At 33.9% G+C, this 18,576-nt stretch overlaps 1 protein-coding gene across 4 annotated transcripts in view; it reads left to right on the top strand.

Moving 5' to 3' along the window:
• Window positions 1-18,576, top strand: part of ATP9B (ATPase phospholipid transporting 9B (putative)) — a 164,968-nt gene that overhangs the window by 36,352 nt on the left and 110,040 nt on the right. For all 4 annotated transcript variants that reach the window (XM_084282525.1, XM_084282524.1, XM_084282526.1 and 1 more), the window contains 2 exons: window positions 7,043-7,101; window positions 14,694-14,745. In XM_084282525.1, the coding sequence (XP_084138651.1) occupies window positions 7,043-7,101; window positions 14,694-14,745 (111 nt within the window). The remainder of the gene's footprint in view (window positions 1-7,042; window positions 7,102-14,693; window positions 14,746-18,576) is intronic.

Below are 18,576 nucleotides of genomic sequence, written 5' to 3'. Positions count from 1 at the left end.
TTTTTTATCCTTTCTTAGTTATGTTATCATAGAAGTACAACCAGCATTGCTCACAGGTTCAGCTTTGGCCAGCAGCAGGTCTGTTTAGGAGCCAGATGGAACTTGCTGTGCCTGACATGAAGCAGCCCCTGGTCTTTTCTGACAGAGACCACCCTGAGAGCCCACTTCTGCTACCAAAACCTTGCCATGTAAACCCAATATACCATTTTAAAAAGTAATTGGAAGGTGAGTAAATGGTGAGTAGTCATATTAGTGATGATATCACCTAGCAGCTGTGAGGAATAGGAAACAGTATGGAAACTTGCATTGCTATATGGGATTTGCATATAGCAGGGAGCAATGTAGCAACTATTGTTCTTCCCTTCCTTGACAGCCTGAAATAGCTTTATCAACATTTAGACATACCACTGTGGGAAAATTGCAAGTGGGATAGCTATCATTTGTTTAACAGAAGCGGTTGCATTGCTGGCCTCCAGATCTTTGTAGTCTTTAACACAATCGTTAAAGAAATAGACTCTTACAGCTCTTCTTTCAAAGGTGTAATTTAACCTGCTATTTGGTTTTATTTTTTTTAGATTTGTTACATGTGACACTGAACACCTTTGAAATAGATACTACATCCTGCCGTATTCAGTAGTAGTGTTAGTGATCTGAAATTCTTAGTTCTGGAAGCAAGTCTATAGTTTAGTGTTATCACTGTGATGCAAATGTCAAGACTGAAATTTGCAGTGTTAAGAGCTAACTTTGGTGCCTTTTATGTCTGTCATTTCACTTTCCTTTCTTGCCTTCTAAACAAGTAGGAGGAATTCTCAGCATTTTTTCAAATATTATGGATACTGGAAGTTCTGGTAAATTGCTAGGCATTTAAATGGCGCTTAAATAGCTGTTTTGGAATCTTGATTTCCTCTTTCCCAGTGCATGTAATATTTTGTTAAATATGTGTATTTAAGAAACTTCACTTTGTAACTTCTCCTAGAAATAAGTCATCAAATTAAAACCCCATTTGATTACCTTGACACTGCTCTTTTCTAGGCATGGAATATAAATTTTCAAATTGTGTAAGATAGTATGTAGCAATTATTTCAGGAACTGACACGCAGAGTAGTAATGTGTTCAAAACAGAAGCTTTAAAAATGCCTTTTTTAGTAAGAAAAGGATAGTCAAGTTTTACCTACAAATATGTATGTTTATTTCAGCTTTCCAATTTTGATGTCAGTGTCATCACAGAATCATAGAATGGCCTGGGTTGAAAAGGACCTTAAAGATCATCTAGTTTCAACCCCTCTGCAGGGTTGCCAACCACTAGAGCGAGCTGCCCAGAGCCGCATCCAGCCTGGCCTTGAATGCCTCCAGGGATGGAGCATCCACAACCTCTATGGGCAGCCTGTGCCAGTGCCTCACCACCCTCTGAGTGATAAGCCTCCTCCTAATATCTAATCTAAATCTCCCCTGTCTTAGTTTAAAACCATTTCCCCTTGTCCTGTCACTATCAACACATATAAACAGGCGTTTCCCCTCCTGTTTGTACTCTCCCTTCAAGTACTGGAAGGCTGCAATGAAGTCTCCCCAGAGCCTTCTCTTCTCCAAGCTAAACAAGCCCAGTTCCCTCAGCCTTTCTTCATAGGAGAGGTGCTCCAGTCCTCTGATCATCTTATCATCCTAGTGGCCTTCCTCTGGACCCATTCCAAGAGCTTCACATCCTTCTTGTGCATGATTTCATACTTGGTTTATGTTCTGTTTGTTGTTTTGTTTTTGTTTGTTTGTTCATTTTTTTAAGACGCTGATCTTTACAGAAGTAAAAATTCAAGACCTTTGCTTACAATCAACTCTGAAGCATACATTGGCTCTGGTATGATTGCTGAGCTAACAATATTTTGAGGTACAGCCACTTTTAATAAGGAAAACGTTGTTACAGTCCCCACTCAAAATTAAGCTTTACTGAAAAAGGCAACAACAAAAATAATAGATATTTCTTCACACCTCTTTCATAATATAGGATTCATTTATCATAAAACATTGTGAAACTGAAAGGTATTATTTTGAGGCAAAAAGTTGAATTGCCAGCTACAATAAAAGTAAACCAAGATCTTTACAGATGTTGAGGATTTAGATACTTATCTGAGCAAATTAAACTACACCTCTGCAAACTACTTTTATAAGTAACTTTCAATATAATCTGCCAAATTTTTTAAAATCAGCAGTACTCTTCAAGTGGAAAAAATCAGTTGGGTTTGCTATATTAAGCTATAGGTTAATGGTTTGGAGAAAGAAGGCTTTGTTACTTGTGAATGAACAAACTTGATACTGATTTAATTAAAAGCCTGAAAATCAATGCCACTGTTAAGAGTTACTTTTCAGAGTGGAACTGCACTTCATATTTCTGTAACATCTTTTTTTTCCCCTAGTGATTTTATGACTTGTGTAGGTTTTACAGCCTTTTCTTTGAAACAAGTACTTTTACATTTCAAAGATGGAGAAATTGACATAGAGAGGTTAAGCAGGTTGCCTTTGCTCAAATGGGGAAGTAGGAAAACTAGAAGTTAGCAATGTTCAGTGTTACCCTTTGTTTAATTGTGCTATTCTCATTTTTATCTTCCATGATCACTTCTAGTTAGATGTTTGCCATAGGGAAATATATTTGTAGCAAGGTAAGCTACTGTTACTTGAACTGTGGTTAATTATTTGTATAAAGGTAGTAAATGCAGGCTGATTTGTAAGTTAAAATCTTCTTATACTACATTGTAGTAGATTAAAATAAGGAGTTCTTTGACTATCTATTGGTGTTGCCTTTCTGTGGAGTTATTTTTGGCCTGAGGTACTCCCCAGACACCTAAAATACACAAATGACCTGCATATTCTGGAGATATTCAAGGCTCGTCTGGACACCTACTTGGGCAACCTGCTCTAGGGAACCTGGTTTGGCAGGTTGATGATCTCTTGAGGTCCCTTCCAACCCCTACAATTCTGTGATTGTGATATTGCTAAGTGTAAGAAGTACCAGCTTTTTAAGTTGTTGGATTCACACTGGTAACTCTTGAAGTCTTAGAATTTCTTTTTAGTAAGATAAGATCTCGAATTGGTATTTGTGTTAACAGTGAGTTAACAGTGAGTTAACTTTTTATTTTATAATAGCCATTCTAAACAGAAAATCAAGTGAGAATGGGACTTCATTTTAAGTGTTGGTTAATTTAGGTAGCAACAGCCAGCTTAATGTCTACAGACTTACTCTGTTCCATAAAATAACTGATGTTAGGCAGTTTCCTTTTTCACATAACATGGCAAAATTCAGTTTTCAACCATTCCTTGCTGAATTTGTAGTATGTAACCTTGTACGTAGAAGATGAGAAGCTGAGATTAATGAAATAATTCCATTTAGACTTCAAACATGAAATATTTAAGTCTTCGCTGCATCTTTAAAGGACATTTAAGAATGTAGTGAATTTAAAATTAAAAGCAAGAACTGTGTGAAATTGAGAAAATATCGATAACTGCTATACATAAGGAGAGAACAAAGTGTGAAAGCTAGTATGTTTCCTTTAAAATCTGATTGAGAAATCTGTTTTAAAGAGCTACAGTGACATGAGTAATTTGTTTTACTTTTGAACTTCTGTTTATGCCCTGTTCCTAAAATGCTACCTTGCTGAGTTTTTATCTCAATTGACCTTTTTTTAATTGCGAAATGGTCTCTTTCAAGAGGTCATTGTGTCCAGTGAGTTTTGAGTCATTTATACCTGTTATCTGCAACTTTAAAATCAGGCATTTGTCAGAATTTCTTGATAATTATTGTAATATTATTGCACTGCAATTAGCTGAAATCTATATTGAAATCTCTTATAATATTAGAATGTCAGCTGATCAAGAACAGGGCACCCTTGTGCTTTTTCAAAAGTTGCTGTAAAGAACAAACATTTCTGAGTCTAGAGACACAACATTATGTCTGTATTGCTTATAATGTTTCACTTTTCACATGACTTTGTTCCTGGTATTTAGATCATTTGGAACATAGATGCGTATTTATAAAGGATTGTATCATTTTAATATAGTTGATGAGGGAAGCTGTAAGCAGCAGCATTTCCACTGTAAAATCAGCATCATCACCTTTGACTAACCATAGCTTAATGGTGCCTTTTTTTTTTTTCAGTTCGCCATTATATTGTGCATACACTAATTATGCTGACTAATAGGTACCAGGTAAAAGTTTCATATGGTCTACACTTAACTGCTTTCATGAAGGAGTTTGATATTTACTGGTTAGAGACAAGCACCGTTGCCAGCTCCAAAAGCAGTACTTCAGACAGTGCTCAGGGTATGATATGTAAGTTTAGAATTTTGAAATTACTTCTAAAATCTCTCAGAAGATACTGTTCTTTGAGGAGCTTCTTTCATAAAGATGCTCATTAATAAAAAGAAACAGTCCTTTCTAATATACTATATACCTAGATTTTGTTTACTTAATTTCTTAAATTTTTGTGTGAAATACTTGTTATCACATATGAGTTATTAGTTTTTTCAAATCATTGTAATTCTCTTCAAAAGGCTTTATCTTGAGAGTATAATGAATTACTAGAGACACGTTTCAGTGTTCCAGTTCTGTGTAATTCTGTATGTTGCTTTAGGCGAAAGCCTTGCGCCTTGGTGGACTATAAAGTCTGGATGCGCAGCCTCTTCTGACAGCTTTGGACTTTATTGGTAATTACACAGATGGTGAAGAGTGCTTTGCTACTGAGCTGTTTTTAGTGAAAAAATAGTTTGCAAAAATAATTTATGTAGTGAGTAACATTGTGTTTTTCTTCCCTAAATGCGTCTTCACTAAGATGTAGTATTGCATTATTTTAATGTTCTCTGAAATGGTATCCAATGATTGTCATTTTTGCTAGTCTAAAGGAAAGTGTTATTTGCCAGCTTTTCAAAATCTTAAGCTATTTTTTTGAATTACTGCCACATTTTACCATTTAATTTTAGTGGAATGTGTCCTGTCACTCAGTTTCATTGTAGAGATAGTCATGGCTGCTTCCATATGTGTGGGAATAATGAGGCTATTCCAACAGAATGTATTAGATAATATAGAAGGTATTCTGCAGTGTTAGTCACCTAGAGAGCAGTCCGATAAGGAAACTTTTCTATTCATGATGTGAAATTTTCAGGATTACTAGACTGAGTACAAGCAAAGATGATGTGTAGGTTCCTGTCGATATACTTGGCAGTAGGAGTCTTTGCTTTTTGTCTGCCTTACAGTGCCACAAATGAATATTCTACCCTGTCAGGAGAATTGTTAGTGTCTTTTGATCTTTACGGTACATGCTGTTATAATATGACTGGAAGTTTCAGTTGTTCAAGTTGATAAAATTGCTATTAGTTTCATTTGATTTAGTATTGCTGAATAGTTTTGGTCATATGTGACTGTAGGTGGCACAGATTTGAGACTTAATATAGCTTAAATACATGGATTTTTGTGGCTGTTATTACCATAACCAGTTAATTGAGTTGGTTATCACAGATTAAGATTAAGATTACCGTTTGTTTTAGTATATACTATTCACTTCTAGTCTAAACTTGTGAATTTATAAAGAGAATTCACAGGCTTGTACAGTTAAGTCTAAATGTTGATTTCATATTAGACCACTCCTAGTGGCTGATCTTTAGTACAAGTTACTTTAGATTCCTTTAAAAAAAAAAAAAAGACAAGACAAAGACACTTCATTCTCATTGTAGTTATCTTGAAACTCCTGTAGAGAGCTAATGCTTCTTGCTACATCTTTTTTGTACTCAGGTCTTCTACTCATCTCTTCACTGTCACAAATGTGTTATGATGGGGTTGGAAGTCAAAATGAAGATATGGTTGGTTATGTATTAAAAAGAGTGGGAGGCAAAGGTGTGTTTGGCACCTAAAAAATTGAACTGGTGTAAAAGACTATCAGTAATAAAGACCAGCTTTCAGAATTAACTATGCAGGCAGGCCAAAACAGTAGTTCTGACCTCCACTGACATTATTATATATTTCTGTATCTTCAAGTTGCTAGCATCCTGGAAAATTTATTAAGAAAATTGATTAATATTAATTTCTTAAATATTAATTTTAATAAATGTATGAAAGTGTATTAAGTCAATTAAAGGATCAAATTCATTGTTAACTAGATCAAATTAAACATAAAAAAGCTATTTTTTTGCATGAAATGTGACTTTAAAGTGCTGAAAATAATAATAATAAGATAAATTTTACTGCCTTTGACTAAATGCGCATATAAATGTGAGGAATTTTCTGAGATTGTGTTTAGCTGATCTCTTCATTAAGCATTACAATGAGGAGGTCTTCTAGATTTGGAAGTTACCTTAGTTTTTGTCATAGAACTTTGAGAAATGATAGAATGTGCATTAAAAATCTGCTATTAATAATACTTCCTATTAAACTGCAAATTGTTTGCCGTACCTGCTATCCTTTTGTGGAACATCTTTTCTAATTTATTTGGTCTGGTTTTGATTTTTTTTTGTTTTTTAAGAACCTAGCCATGCTTTGATATAACTTACCTGATACCTGCTGCTTGGAAATAATATACTGTTTCTGCTGGAAAAAGAGAGAGATTTTGTATGGGCCTGTCTGTGTTTTAGCTTGTCAGGCTGTGTAGATACGTATGAGTTTATATCGTGAGTTAACAGGTCTGAATTGGCCACCTGTTGTATCTTGGAAGAGGATGTTGTTATATCATGACTTGTACTTTGTCTACAGGGTTTGTTTGTTGGTTGTATTTTTGTTATTGTTTTGTTGTGTTTTTTTTTTTTTTTTTAACTCCAGGAAGCAACATTTTCTGGAGTTGTAGCAAGAACCTGGTACTACAAGTGAATAAATGAACGAATAAATAACTAGAGTTATTTATTCAAACAGATCAAATTTATTAATGTGTTCTTCAAACATCACTTTTGTATAACTTGTAACATTTTCTCAAAATAATAATGTCTTTAAGTATAACTTGCATTTATACTTTTGTGACTTTATTAATGCCTGCTTAAGTTGATTATGTGTTTTTGTGTTTTTTTTTTCTTCAAGGTAAAGTGCAAGTTAAGAGTTCAGACATACAAGTTGGAGACCTCATCATAGTGGAAAAGGTTGATACTTTTAAAATATATTTTAGAGACTAAAGATTATTAACATGCTAATTATCTTCTGAAGAAAAGTATATTGAGGTACTTATCTGTGAAGTACTAAGTAAGTAATATTTTAGTTCAAGTCTTATTTGAGAAACTTGAAGGAAGTCTCTTTTTGGATTTAATTCTAGGTTTAATTGAATGTAGACATTCATTTTATGAATTGTTATATGCTTGAATTTATCTAGTGAAGGGAATACAATTACTGAATGACATTCTCTGGCTTGTGCTGTGCTAGATACTCTAAGCTGTCTGACTGCCTCCTACTGTTTAAATCATGTTTTCTGATGTCTGAAGCCTTCCAGGTTAAATTTAATGTATTAAAAATGGGAGGGGACTTTCAAGTTAGTTTTATTGCAAATGGTGAAGGAGAGCTGTGAACTCTTTTTTCACTCTGTATTAGTATTATAATAAAGTCAGTGATGCTTACTTCAGTTGGTTTGTTTTAGTAAGTGATCTGGAAGAAACTCATCTGTAACGAGACCTAAATTCAAGCTGTGTAATAAAGAACCTTATGGGCTAGATTTCTAGTTCATCCTCCCTATCATGCTGTGCTGTCAAAGGCTTTTCAGCATACTATGAAGCTGTTGTGACGTCCAAGTTAACAAATTTTTCTTGTCAGACAAAATTTTTATGGAATTTCATTCTGGAAAGGCAACAGACTTCCTTGGTGCTAAGTGATTCCTGTTCTGCTTTGTAAAAAAGAACTAAGCCCTTGATCCTAGAAAATTACCTCAAGTTGAAGCTTATATCCTTGAATCCAGCCTTGTTTGAGATCTTTTATTGCAAATTGCTGTTTGCAAGAAGAATAGCTAGTGGAACCTAGTCAGTGATTAGACTTTTCTAAACTTCTTCATGGGATTACAACTATTTAGTGGAATACTATTTAAAAAGGAAAAATCCTTCAATAGATCTGCCCTCCTGATTCATGTTATGCTTCCTTGTTTGTTAATACCTCTTCTTTTTCTCAAAGAATTTGGAGAACTCATGAATTGTTAGTGGATAGAGATTATTTTCTTTTTATTTTCAGCAACATATGGGAAACCCCTCTTCTGTTTTTGGTATAACTTCTATTTCCTTGCTTTCAGTTTTTTTCCTTCAGTTTAAAGAAAAATAACACACCCAAGCGTCATTCGTCTTGCTGCTCTTAAAAATAGATTTATTCATGTGTAGTTCATACTATTTCTTGCTTTTTTTTGGTCTGCTCTCTATACCTAATGTCTTGTAGGGACCTTCCAGGCAGCATATGTTAGCATGGACAAGATTAACATTACTGTGCCTGGCCTCTGTGTCTGTGTTTTATTACACCTTTTTTAGAGTTCAGATGGAGTCAGCTTGCAGCTGCTCAGTTGCACCTCTTCCAGAGCTTCTAGTGGACTGAGAATAAATATTTGCTTTGGTTTTGATAAAGAAGCTTTTTAGGGTCTTTATCTTTAAACCTGTAATTAATTGTTATACTACATAGGGAAGATTCTAGTGGCTGCATAAGTAATGTGCCTTCCCTGAAATTTACTAAGATCCATCCACTTGTTGAATCTTGCTAGAATTTCGAAAACTAGGATTACTTTTGTGTTGTATGAGGTAGATCATTAGCATCTATTTGAGCATTATTTACAGGAGATTACAGACCATATGTTGTGAGTACCTGAAGTTTGTAATGAAAAAGTAGTGGATACAGTTCCTTTTGATGAAGATTTTTCTTGGGTATCTCAGTACGATGCATATAGTTAGTTATTTGAATGTTGCATTTCATCCACAAGCTCTCTCCTGCACCATCACAGCTTTTTTTTTTTTTTTTTTTTTTCAATTTTGCTTCTGGCCTAACTGTGGGTGTCTGCAAACTAATGAAATTAAATGTTTTCTGGTTCTGTTTAGAAGTGTATTTTGTTGGAGTAAGCACTTCTCAATTTCAGAGTATGACTCTTAAGCCAAAGAACCAGTCAGGAGTGAAATGTTCAATTGCTCAGTCTAATGGCAAAGGAACAAGTTAACATTGTATTTGACTGGAAGATGCATCAGCAGCATTTCTGCAGTGAAATTAATGACTCATTTGAGCTGAAGATCCATATGTTAACTAGTAACTGCATCACAAATACTAACAACTTAAATGAGAAGCTTTTCTGTACCTGAGCTTTGAATATCCTCTCATTTTTGTAGGACTGATCAATTTCAAATCAGCTCTAAGTAACTGCAGTGTTAGAACAGGTTAGCTTTGAGTAATATGTCTTTAATTTCAAATGAAAATTTTGTAAGGTGTTAATATTAGGTCAGGAAAAGGCCTGAAAAGTTTAAAATAGTATTAGTTGTTAAATGCTAAAAGACATTTGCATATGTTAGCTGCAAAACATTCCCCTCTCTCTTGCTTCAAACAGGCATGCTGCTTTCTAGTTGTTTAATCTCTTGGGCTTGAGTTAAAATAATTTATTTACTTTTTTCTATGGAGGCAGAGGTGCACATGGTTTTCTTGAAGATAATTGAAGGGCTGACTTGGTGAGTTAAGATATTGTTATAGTGCTATTGTAGCTTTTTGACTGTTTGGAGCACTTTTTGAGGATGTGAAGAGGGCATAACACAATAATAATACTAACACATTTAATAGTAACACATAAAATAGTTTTTTTAAAACGTGAAACAGTAAAGCTTTGTTTTAATACTTTGAGAGCTTCTCTTGGATAGCAGTAAAGGGACACACAACTTCTTTTAATCTCAAGTGTGAAGTGAAATTAAACCAGCTTTTGTAAAGATTGTGACTATTAACATGTAGTGTTGCAGGGCATGCAGATGCAAGAAAACAACTGTGAAGTGCCTCTTTGATTTCTAACACAGAAGCAAGCAGGAATGTTTTAGTGCATGAAAAAAAAAAAAATATACATGGTTTTTAACAGTATGTATGGAGAAGAAAGAACAATAAACCTAAAACTGTGGATCTGGAGCTGATGGGCAGTCTTAGGAGAATTGGAAGACTGTGAGGGAACTGCAAAAGTTTGTTAATAAAGATTTCATGATAATAACGTGATGATAACATGATAAAAATGAAGCCCAGCAACTGGAGAAGCACTTAGTTTATGCTGACTTTTGTCTTATCATAGCTAGATCTGTAGAAAAGAAGTCAGCAGCAATGACAAACTGGAAGAGAAATGGAAACGCTCCTTCCTCAGAGCTCAGATTCAGCTCAGACTTATGAAAACATAGTATTGTAGTAATTTTTATGACTTTTATATCCAGATTTCCCTGCATATCAATAAACATTTCTAGCTTCATCTGAATGGTAGTTGAGATTACAAAGGTTTCTGAATGTTCAAAGTTATATGTGTTCTTGTTTTAACTTGTTTCACTTTGATAAATATGACGTGAGAGGGTAAACGTGATTGACATTTGTTGCTGTTTTCTGTGACAATATATAACAGAACTTAATTTTCTCAATAATGAGGTGTTAAAGATTTTTGCTGCACACTTGCCATCTCTTTTTGGATAGTCAGTCTTTTATAGTGACTAAATATCAGGTACTCTATCCTTTCAGGGAGATCTTTGCTCTACAGTGTCGGCAGTAATAGTGACTTGTTTTTTAACTAGAAATCATGTAGTACCTTTCTGCCTACTTCCAAAATATTGAAAACCTGATGGAAAAGGGTATGCCAGTCTTAAGTACTGTTTTTTTTTTTTTTCTCACAGAGAAGGTAAAGACAATACAGTATCTAGCCTTCCCTGTATACAAGAGTAAATTCAAATATGAATGCATAAAAGGTTTATGCATTAAACCTTAATGCATAAAAGTTTTCACTGTCACAGGTAAGAAAAACTAAGAGAGAACCCATTAAAAAGATATAAAATCAAGGTATGTGTTTTCTATTAAAATTAAAAAATGATCATGTAACTAATTGGATTCTGCCCAGTTTTGTCAGGTATAAAGACTTGATTCTTGAAAAACTCACCTTGTACCTACTCTTCAATGTACTGAATATGAGAGATTCTTCATTGCAGCTGGTAATGATAGTAAAAAAAAAAAATCATTCTAATTATTAGAACTTCTACTTAAATCTGTATTGGATTGTTAGTTAGACTATTATGCGAAATTTATTGTTAGACTTTTGCAAATTTTTAGGGATGTTGGTCAAGTTTTTTAGCTTGTTTACAAGTAATTAGAAGTTTGTAGGCATGAAGCTAGTAATCTGAAACTTGTGCGACAGATTTGTCAGAGCTGGTAGGGAAGTTGCAAAAATGTATAGTTAATCTATATGAAGACATACAGATGCCTGTATGCCTGGTCTATTGTTACTGTCATTTAAGGAAATCTTTAATTTTGAGTTTACATTTAATTTGTCCCTTCCTTTTTTTTTAATTATTATTATTATTTTTATTTTGCCTAATATGCACACAGGATATATTATTAAGGTTGACATTCGTCTTCCTTTTTTCCCCAAATCTGAATATGAAACATTAATCCTGATTGAATCTGGGCTCATAATGGATAATTAATTTCACTACTTTTTTATTTAATGTTGTAAGGCAAAATTTTAAAAATGCTATGCCAATGCTACGGTTGTGGGTAAGCAGCATCTTCAAGTTGAATACTGTTGATATACAGACAAGAACATACATTTTTAGCTGTTTGTACTTTAATAAATGAATGGGAATTGCTGCAACTGATTAAGTATTGATTTATAAAAGTGCATAATTTCAAGGTATGAGTAGAGATTTTTTACCATCCATGTAGAGTTTTTAGAGAAACCAGAAAATGCATCTATTTTCTAAAATTTCCAGACTTACTTGGTTTTCAAACTTCTTGTTTATGTGAGATAGTGGGACTGGTCATTGCTTCTGTTTCCTGACTTGCCATTTTCATAGCTCATCTATACTGAACTATACTGAATCAATAGAGAATACAGCTGTAGTTTCCAATTCCGCTTCTGAACCAGAAACCTTGAAAGCTGAACCTATATAATAAAATCTGCAGTTGACTGACATTTATTCAGATCACGCTATTCTAAATGGCACTGTTGTGATTGCATGGTACTTTCAGGAATGTTTCTTCGTAGTAATTGAAAACTTCACTTAGTGTTAGAACATGTATAGTATCGAGGATGTTTCATGGTCAGGAATGATATTGTTATGAGTGGGACTTCTCAAGAACTGAGGCAAATGTTACTGTATGGCATTATGTGTGGTAAAAAACATCAGCTGTTTCAGTGTTTGTGTCCCAAACTCTCTGTCACATAAAGCTGTGTTTAATTTTCTTGATCTTGATTAATTTTCTTAATTTTTGAACTTGTTTACTGGGGGGGGGGGGGAAGAGATGGAGACTGCTATGGATTGATTTACTTTAAAAAAAAAAGAAAAAAAAAAAAAGTCCTGACACTCAGTAATGAGGGGGACGTGATGTCTTTGAAAAGAGTAAAAAAGGTGGAAGGTTAAAAATGAGAAACTACATGCCTGATTTCAAATCAAAGAATACTCAAAATGCTGACTTCCTTGTGCTTTAGAGTAGTGTTGTCAGTCCTACATCTTTACCTTTAAGGACACTTGACTCAAAACCAAACAAACTAAAATACTCCTCTGTGTTTGTGTTGATTCCTCTAAGAGGTTTTTGAATGTGAACTAATGCTGTTTTCCAGACTGTTGTTTAGATTCCTGTTGGGATAAGTACGTTAGAGCTGCTACATGCTGCATGTACTTGTGTTGCATGTAAAGATCAGTTTTGAACCAATTACATTTTTCTGTGATAGAACTTTTGTGGGATATTACATGTATCTTCTGTGTTGATGCAGTGAATCAATATATTACTGTGACTAGGATTACTCTTAAATTTACAGACCGGATTCTCTGCACCACATTGATGACTTGAGGTGTTTCACTGTTTAATGTCTTGAAGTTTTCAGGCTAGTATGACTGCTTACTATCTGAAACCTACCTTCACTGCTTTTCTTCTCTATAAAATAACTAAGTAGTTTTCTATACCTTGCAGTTTATGGAGAAAATAAAGCTACAATTGAATTACCACTGTATTAGTTTTGCAGTTTGATTACAATTATTCCCCATTTCACACTTCACTTACAAAGTTTTGAAATGTGTATATACTGAATCTCTTAACTTTTTATGTTGAGTAAATTCAGTCAGGTTTTTTAAGACTGAAATCCATGAAGTTCATGTATGCCATATGATTGATGGGTTTTGTCAGCTACATTTATTTTCATTTCCACTCTCACTTCAAACAGACAGTTGAGCTCTTCAGAAGTAAAAGATGAGCCTTAGCCGTAAAGTGGCTTTCAAGGCAATATCAAACAATAATGCCTTGAACATGAAAACCTGAAATTTATTCTCCAGTGGAAGTGCTCTTTGAAAAATATTGTTCTTAGTGAAACTTAGTGAATTATACCCTCTTAATAAGTAATCTGAAATGAATTTTAAGAAATACATTTTAGCATTAAACTAATAGTCACTGCTAATAATACACTGAGATTTCTTAATTAGTTAAGTGCAGTCTGGAAACGAAAAGCAAATGAATCCTTGTGTTTAGCTTCCGGATTGAACAGGATGACATGTGGCACACGAGGCATAAGCTATGATAGAAGAAACTGCATTTCATTACTATCAATCTTTTCTCATTGCCATTTCCAGTGTTCACTCCAGTTCCTGTCAGCTTAGCCTGTCACTTTTCTTTTCTAATCCTGTATATCTTTCAAGTTTTGACATGTTGGTTATTTTCACTCCCCTGGTTTTCCATTCTTATGTCCCGTAGTGGCAGTGTGTATCTGGTGCTGGTATATGCTTTCTTCACAAGTGATGGGAGAGCTACATTTTTAGACAGCAGATAGCATGTGTGGTGGATGGCAGTATTGTCCAATTTTGTTTAATTTGCAAAAGTATAGATTGAACTTATAATCAGCAAAAAGTTGGAAACATGATTAGATACAGCGAATTACATACTTGAAAGGGAAATAGCAGAATAAGCCTGCAGCTGTAGCTGACCTGACATGCTGGTACTGAGAAAGAAATTCTATTTTTCTCTTTGTAATGGAGAGGTTTATAAACATGTAAAAATGGAAAATGTTGTTCCATGCCTTGCTGTTTCCCCTGTGTACATTTGAGTGCGTTGAGAGGGAGACAGGAGGATGCAAGGGAATATTTGGTATATACAATGATTACAACTTAAATGATGAGATGAATGTTTTAAATTTCACTGTTGTTTTCTTTATCTCTGCTGAATGTCAGGATTTTACTCAGTAAAATATTATTTTTAATATTTCTGTAAGATATTTATATGCTCAAACTACTCTTTTCAGTCATGAAAATGTAAGACTTGGAGGTCTGCAGGTATCTATGATTCATTTACAATGAACATCTGAAAGGATTAGCTGTTGTTTGCTTATTGTATAATTTTTTGAAAATATTGATTTCTGAATTGCAAACGCTGAATGCAAAGTGCTTTGATAAATCCTATTTTAATTGAGTTTCAATCCAAGAGTGACCTTTTGGTGACAGATCTTACTGGACGTTCGATTAGAATTCACTTTTTTTCCTACTTACGAAAAAATATACCTTTTTTTCCCTCTCAGAATCAACGAATCCCATCTGACATGGTGTTTCTCAGAACATCGGAAAAAACTGGTATGTTTTGATAATTCTAATTGGTTACGTGATAACTTTGTTGTTGCAGTAATATTTTAGATTGTGCATTGTGGTCAAATAAATTGATGGCAGGACATCTGTCTTCATCATGTTAATGGGAGGGTGTCCATATCTGAGAAAAAGAGTAAGCTTGGACTCTAAAATGGGAAATCTTACTGTGAACATGAGACCTATATAAATATGTTCTTCTACATAGATTACTTTTATGAATTGATGTAACAAAACTTAAAGGTAATATTAAGACTACTCTAGTATATCTAGGAGACTGTTTAATATGACTTCACAGTATTTTTAAATTATTTGTCTAATCATTATCTTGCAAAATATTAGATGTTACTTGATTATATTCAAGTTATTAAATTGAAAAAAAAGAAATATTGTCTTATTAATGTAATTAAGATGATTAAAAAATATATATTAAAATGACCTAAAACATGTTTTAGGATAACTAAATATTTTACTTCAGAAATAATACTGTCTCTTTGGGCTGTCCCATCCTGGCCGCAATCCCTACACCCCTTGAACACTTTCTCTGAGAGAGAGGAAGAAAAGTACTTCTCATAATTCTATTTCTCCTCACATGCTGGTAGTGGAGTACTCAATATTTGAGAAACAAATATCTCCTTTATAGGAAACCTATAAAATAAAGCTGCTTTGGTAAAAGTTTGGAAATGACAATTGAACAGCCCCCATATAAATCAAATGAGTTTCCCTTCTTTGTATTATTACTACTACTCAGATCATGAATTGCTGCGTAATGTTTTTCCACAGCACTAAATTTCACAAAGTTAAGAGCTGTGATATTCGTAAACCCTATATTAAGAGTACTTCGGTATTTTACTGTGGCATTGGAGTTCTATCAGACATGTTTCAGACAAAAAGTTAAATTTGCGGAGGTCATTTGCAAGAGAAAACAAATACTTGAGTAGCCTATAGAACACTATTGGAGCTACGAATTTGCTAAAAGAAGAATAAATTACAGTGTTGTTACTGTCTTAGTAATGACTTTGAAATGCTGGTTAGGTGCACTAGATAACCTGTAACTGGTCTGGACTGACTGTTTCATAGTTGTCTGTATATAATCTCAATCTCGTTTAACTACTTTCTGGTTCATGGTATGTTGACTTTTCTTTTTATTCTGTTCCACAGTATCATAATTTAATAATATATGTAACGCTTCTGACAACTCAAAGCTCTTGGATCCAGCATGATTATAAAAGGATTGATGATGTTCCCTTTTGGGCTGCTTGCAGTGTTATCCCTTAGTTCTTATCCAAAAACTATTTCATCTGAAATTACACTTGCTAGAAAAGTTGTAAGAACAATTATAGCTCTATAGAAGAATTACTTTGAACTAAATAACTTGCTTGCAATGCATAAGCGGTAGAAGGTGTGTTGACGCTTTTCCTACTGTGTACTAGACATGTAGTATTAGTTATTAGATATCTAGGCATTTGGAAACAATTGTCATCCTGTCCAGTATGTAGCAGTGGTAATATCTTCAAATGATGGGTGTGCAGTAGAAATATGCAGAGAATTCATTATACAATATTCTGTAGTGTTTGCTGTTGCAGGAACATCAAATACTGTTCATCTGCAGAGAGCTGGCTTGCTGTCCTTAATTAGGATCCTTGCAGCGGTTTATATTAGAAGTGTTGTTACTGTTGGAATAAATGAACAAGAACAAAACAAAACAGCTGCTTAGCTTACAGTGGTGGAAGTTCTTCAATTTCATATTTTGCATATCTACAGTGTAGCATTTTTACCTCCTTGTTAATTCTTAAGTTCCTGGATTATGTTATGAGAGGTTTTAAGACATTGTGTTGTATGCTTTCCCATTAGTACTAATAGTTGAAGGATGAGGCATAGGTGTGCTTGTCATTGGTCAATGTAGACCAGAAATGCATCTGCATAGGACGGCTCTGTAACTTTATTGAAATATATATGAAGAGTAAATCAAGGATCACAGTTAATATAAGTAGAACTATCTCTTTGGCAAGGTACAGATGGGGAAAAAGGGAATGTGAATCCCTGTGTCAGAAACATGGGGAGAAAAAACATTTTTTGAAGGTAAGATAGTTCAAGTCTACGTCAATATTCAGTGTTTAGGTTTACTTCAGTCAGCTTTCTTTGAATGTCTTAATTAAGATTTTCCAGTAATTTGCAATCTAGAAAATAAAACTACCTATTTTAAAAGTTCATTATGTAAGATTGGCATGTCCCTAAATAAAAATATTAAATAAAAAAAAAATGCTTGTGAACACTTTGAAGGAGTTGTGTAACTACTAGGTAAAAGTTCATTATACTGTAAAATGAACAAAGAGCAAATTCAGTGAAATCTGCCCAGAATTCTGATATAAATTATTTCATGTGCACTTCTACTATACATGGAATGTGATTTTTAGCATTGAAAATTCACTTTGTGTAAACATGCAACAGGTGGACTAGTTATATTCATGTTGTACTCTTAAAAAGAAAAAAAAAGCAACACTGAACTTCAAACATATGGCAATAATTGTTTTTTGACTAAAGAGCGAACACTTACATCTGTAATTGCTTTTTCTTCGATGTTGTGGTTTTGACTGATTTATGGCTTAATTTATAGGCAACACTTTAAATACTTTGTAAAGCACATTAGTTTTTGCATGGTTTTATGTTCTATATGTAATTTTATTTTATCTTCTGTGCAATAAAACAATTTAACTATAATTTGTTACCATAAATCTATAAAGAGTAAAGCAAAGAGTTTGAACTAATTTTAAAATCCACCTCACTTCCATGTTTTCCCATTTCAGTATTTACACCACATATTAATGTTGTCTGCAGCACTTCAGTATCTTATTTCTTCAGTCAGAAAAGAAGCAATTTGATTTATAATTTGGTAGTTTATGAAGTTCAGTCTAAAACAGTTAAGCCTCCTTTTCACCCATGTGTGGTGCCATGGAAGAAATGAGGCAATGCTATGTGCTTGTTTTCCTCCCATCCTCTCTTTCCCCAAATGAACTTTTAGGAATACAGATTTTTTAGGATTCTTTCTACTCTACTCTCTTCTACTCTCTGATTGGCTTTTTAGTTTGTTTCCTATTCATTTTTGACTTTCTGATCAGTTGATATTTCTGTGTGAAAGGAGACAGCTAGATGGCTGAGTTTAGAGTTAAGATTACTTTGGGTAATCTTGGGTTATCAATTATTATTAATTATTAATACTTATTAAGTAATATTAATTACTTTGGGGTGTGGGAGGGCAATCCTCTGTCTTGAATGTTTCGCTACTGTCAGGCTCCCCATATAACAAACTTCTACAAGGTCTTTGTTAGCTTCAAAAAAAAAAAAAAACTGGGAAAAAAAAAAAAAAGGAGAAAAAGGAGAGTAAAACCTTGGAATATCTTTATTTGAAAGGGGGTGTGGAGTGGAAGATTTTGGCAGAATCTCATGATTTCCACTCATATACAGCAGAGATGAGAAGTAATTTGGGAGATTTGTCCTGTTTATCAACTCTTCACAAGATTAAAGGTAAACATTCATGCTGAATTTGCTACAAAAAGGTGGTTTAAAGGTTATTTTCATTGGATGTACAAGTAGGCATCATGCCAAAAACAACTGACTACCTTAGCAGAAAGCTGTTAAGCAAATGTAGCCAAGATCAGTGTTATGTCAACAGAGTTTCCTTAACTAAAATTAAGCTAAGCCCTAGTGGCCCCTAACACAGAATTTCCAGATTCTTTTTTTTTTTTTTTAATAGCTTGGTATGCTCTCTACATTTGCATATATGCAGGTGCTAGATGCTAGAAGCTAGATGGAGCATTCCAG

Source organism: Netta rufina (assembly GCF_964035555.1).
Source record: "Netta rufina genome assembly, chromosome: 2".
Taxonomy (NCBI): Eukaryota; Metazoa; Chordata; class Aves; order Anseriformes; family Anatidae; genus Netta; species Netta rufina.
This window is presented reverse-complemented; position numbering and strand designations above follow the sequence as displayed.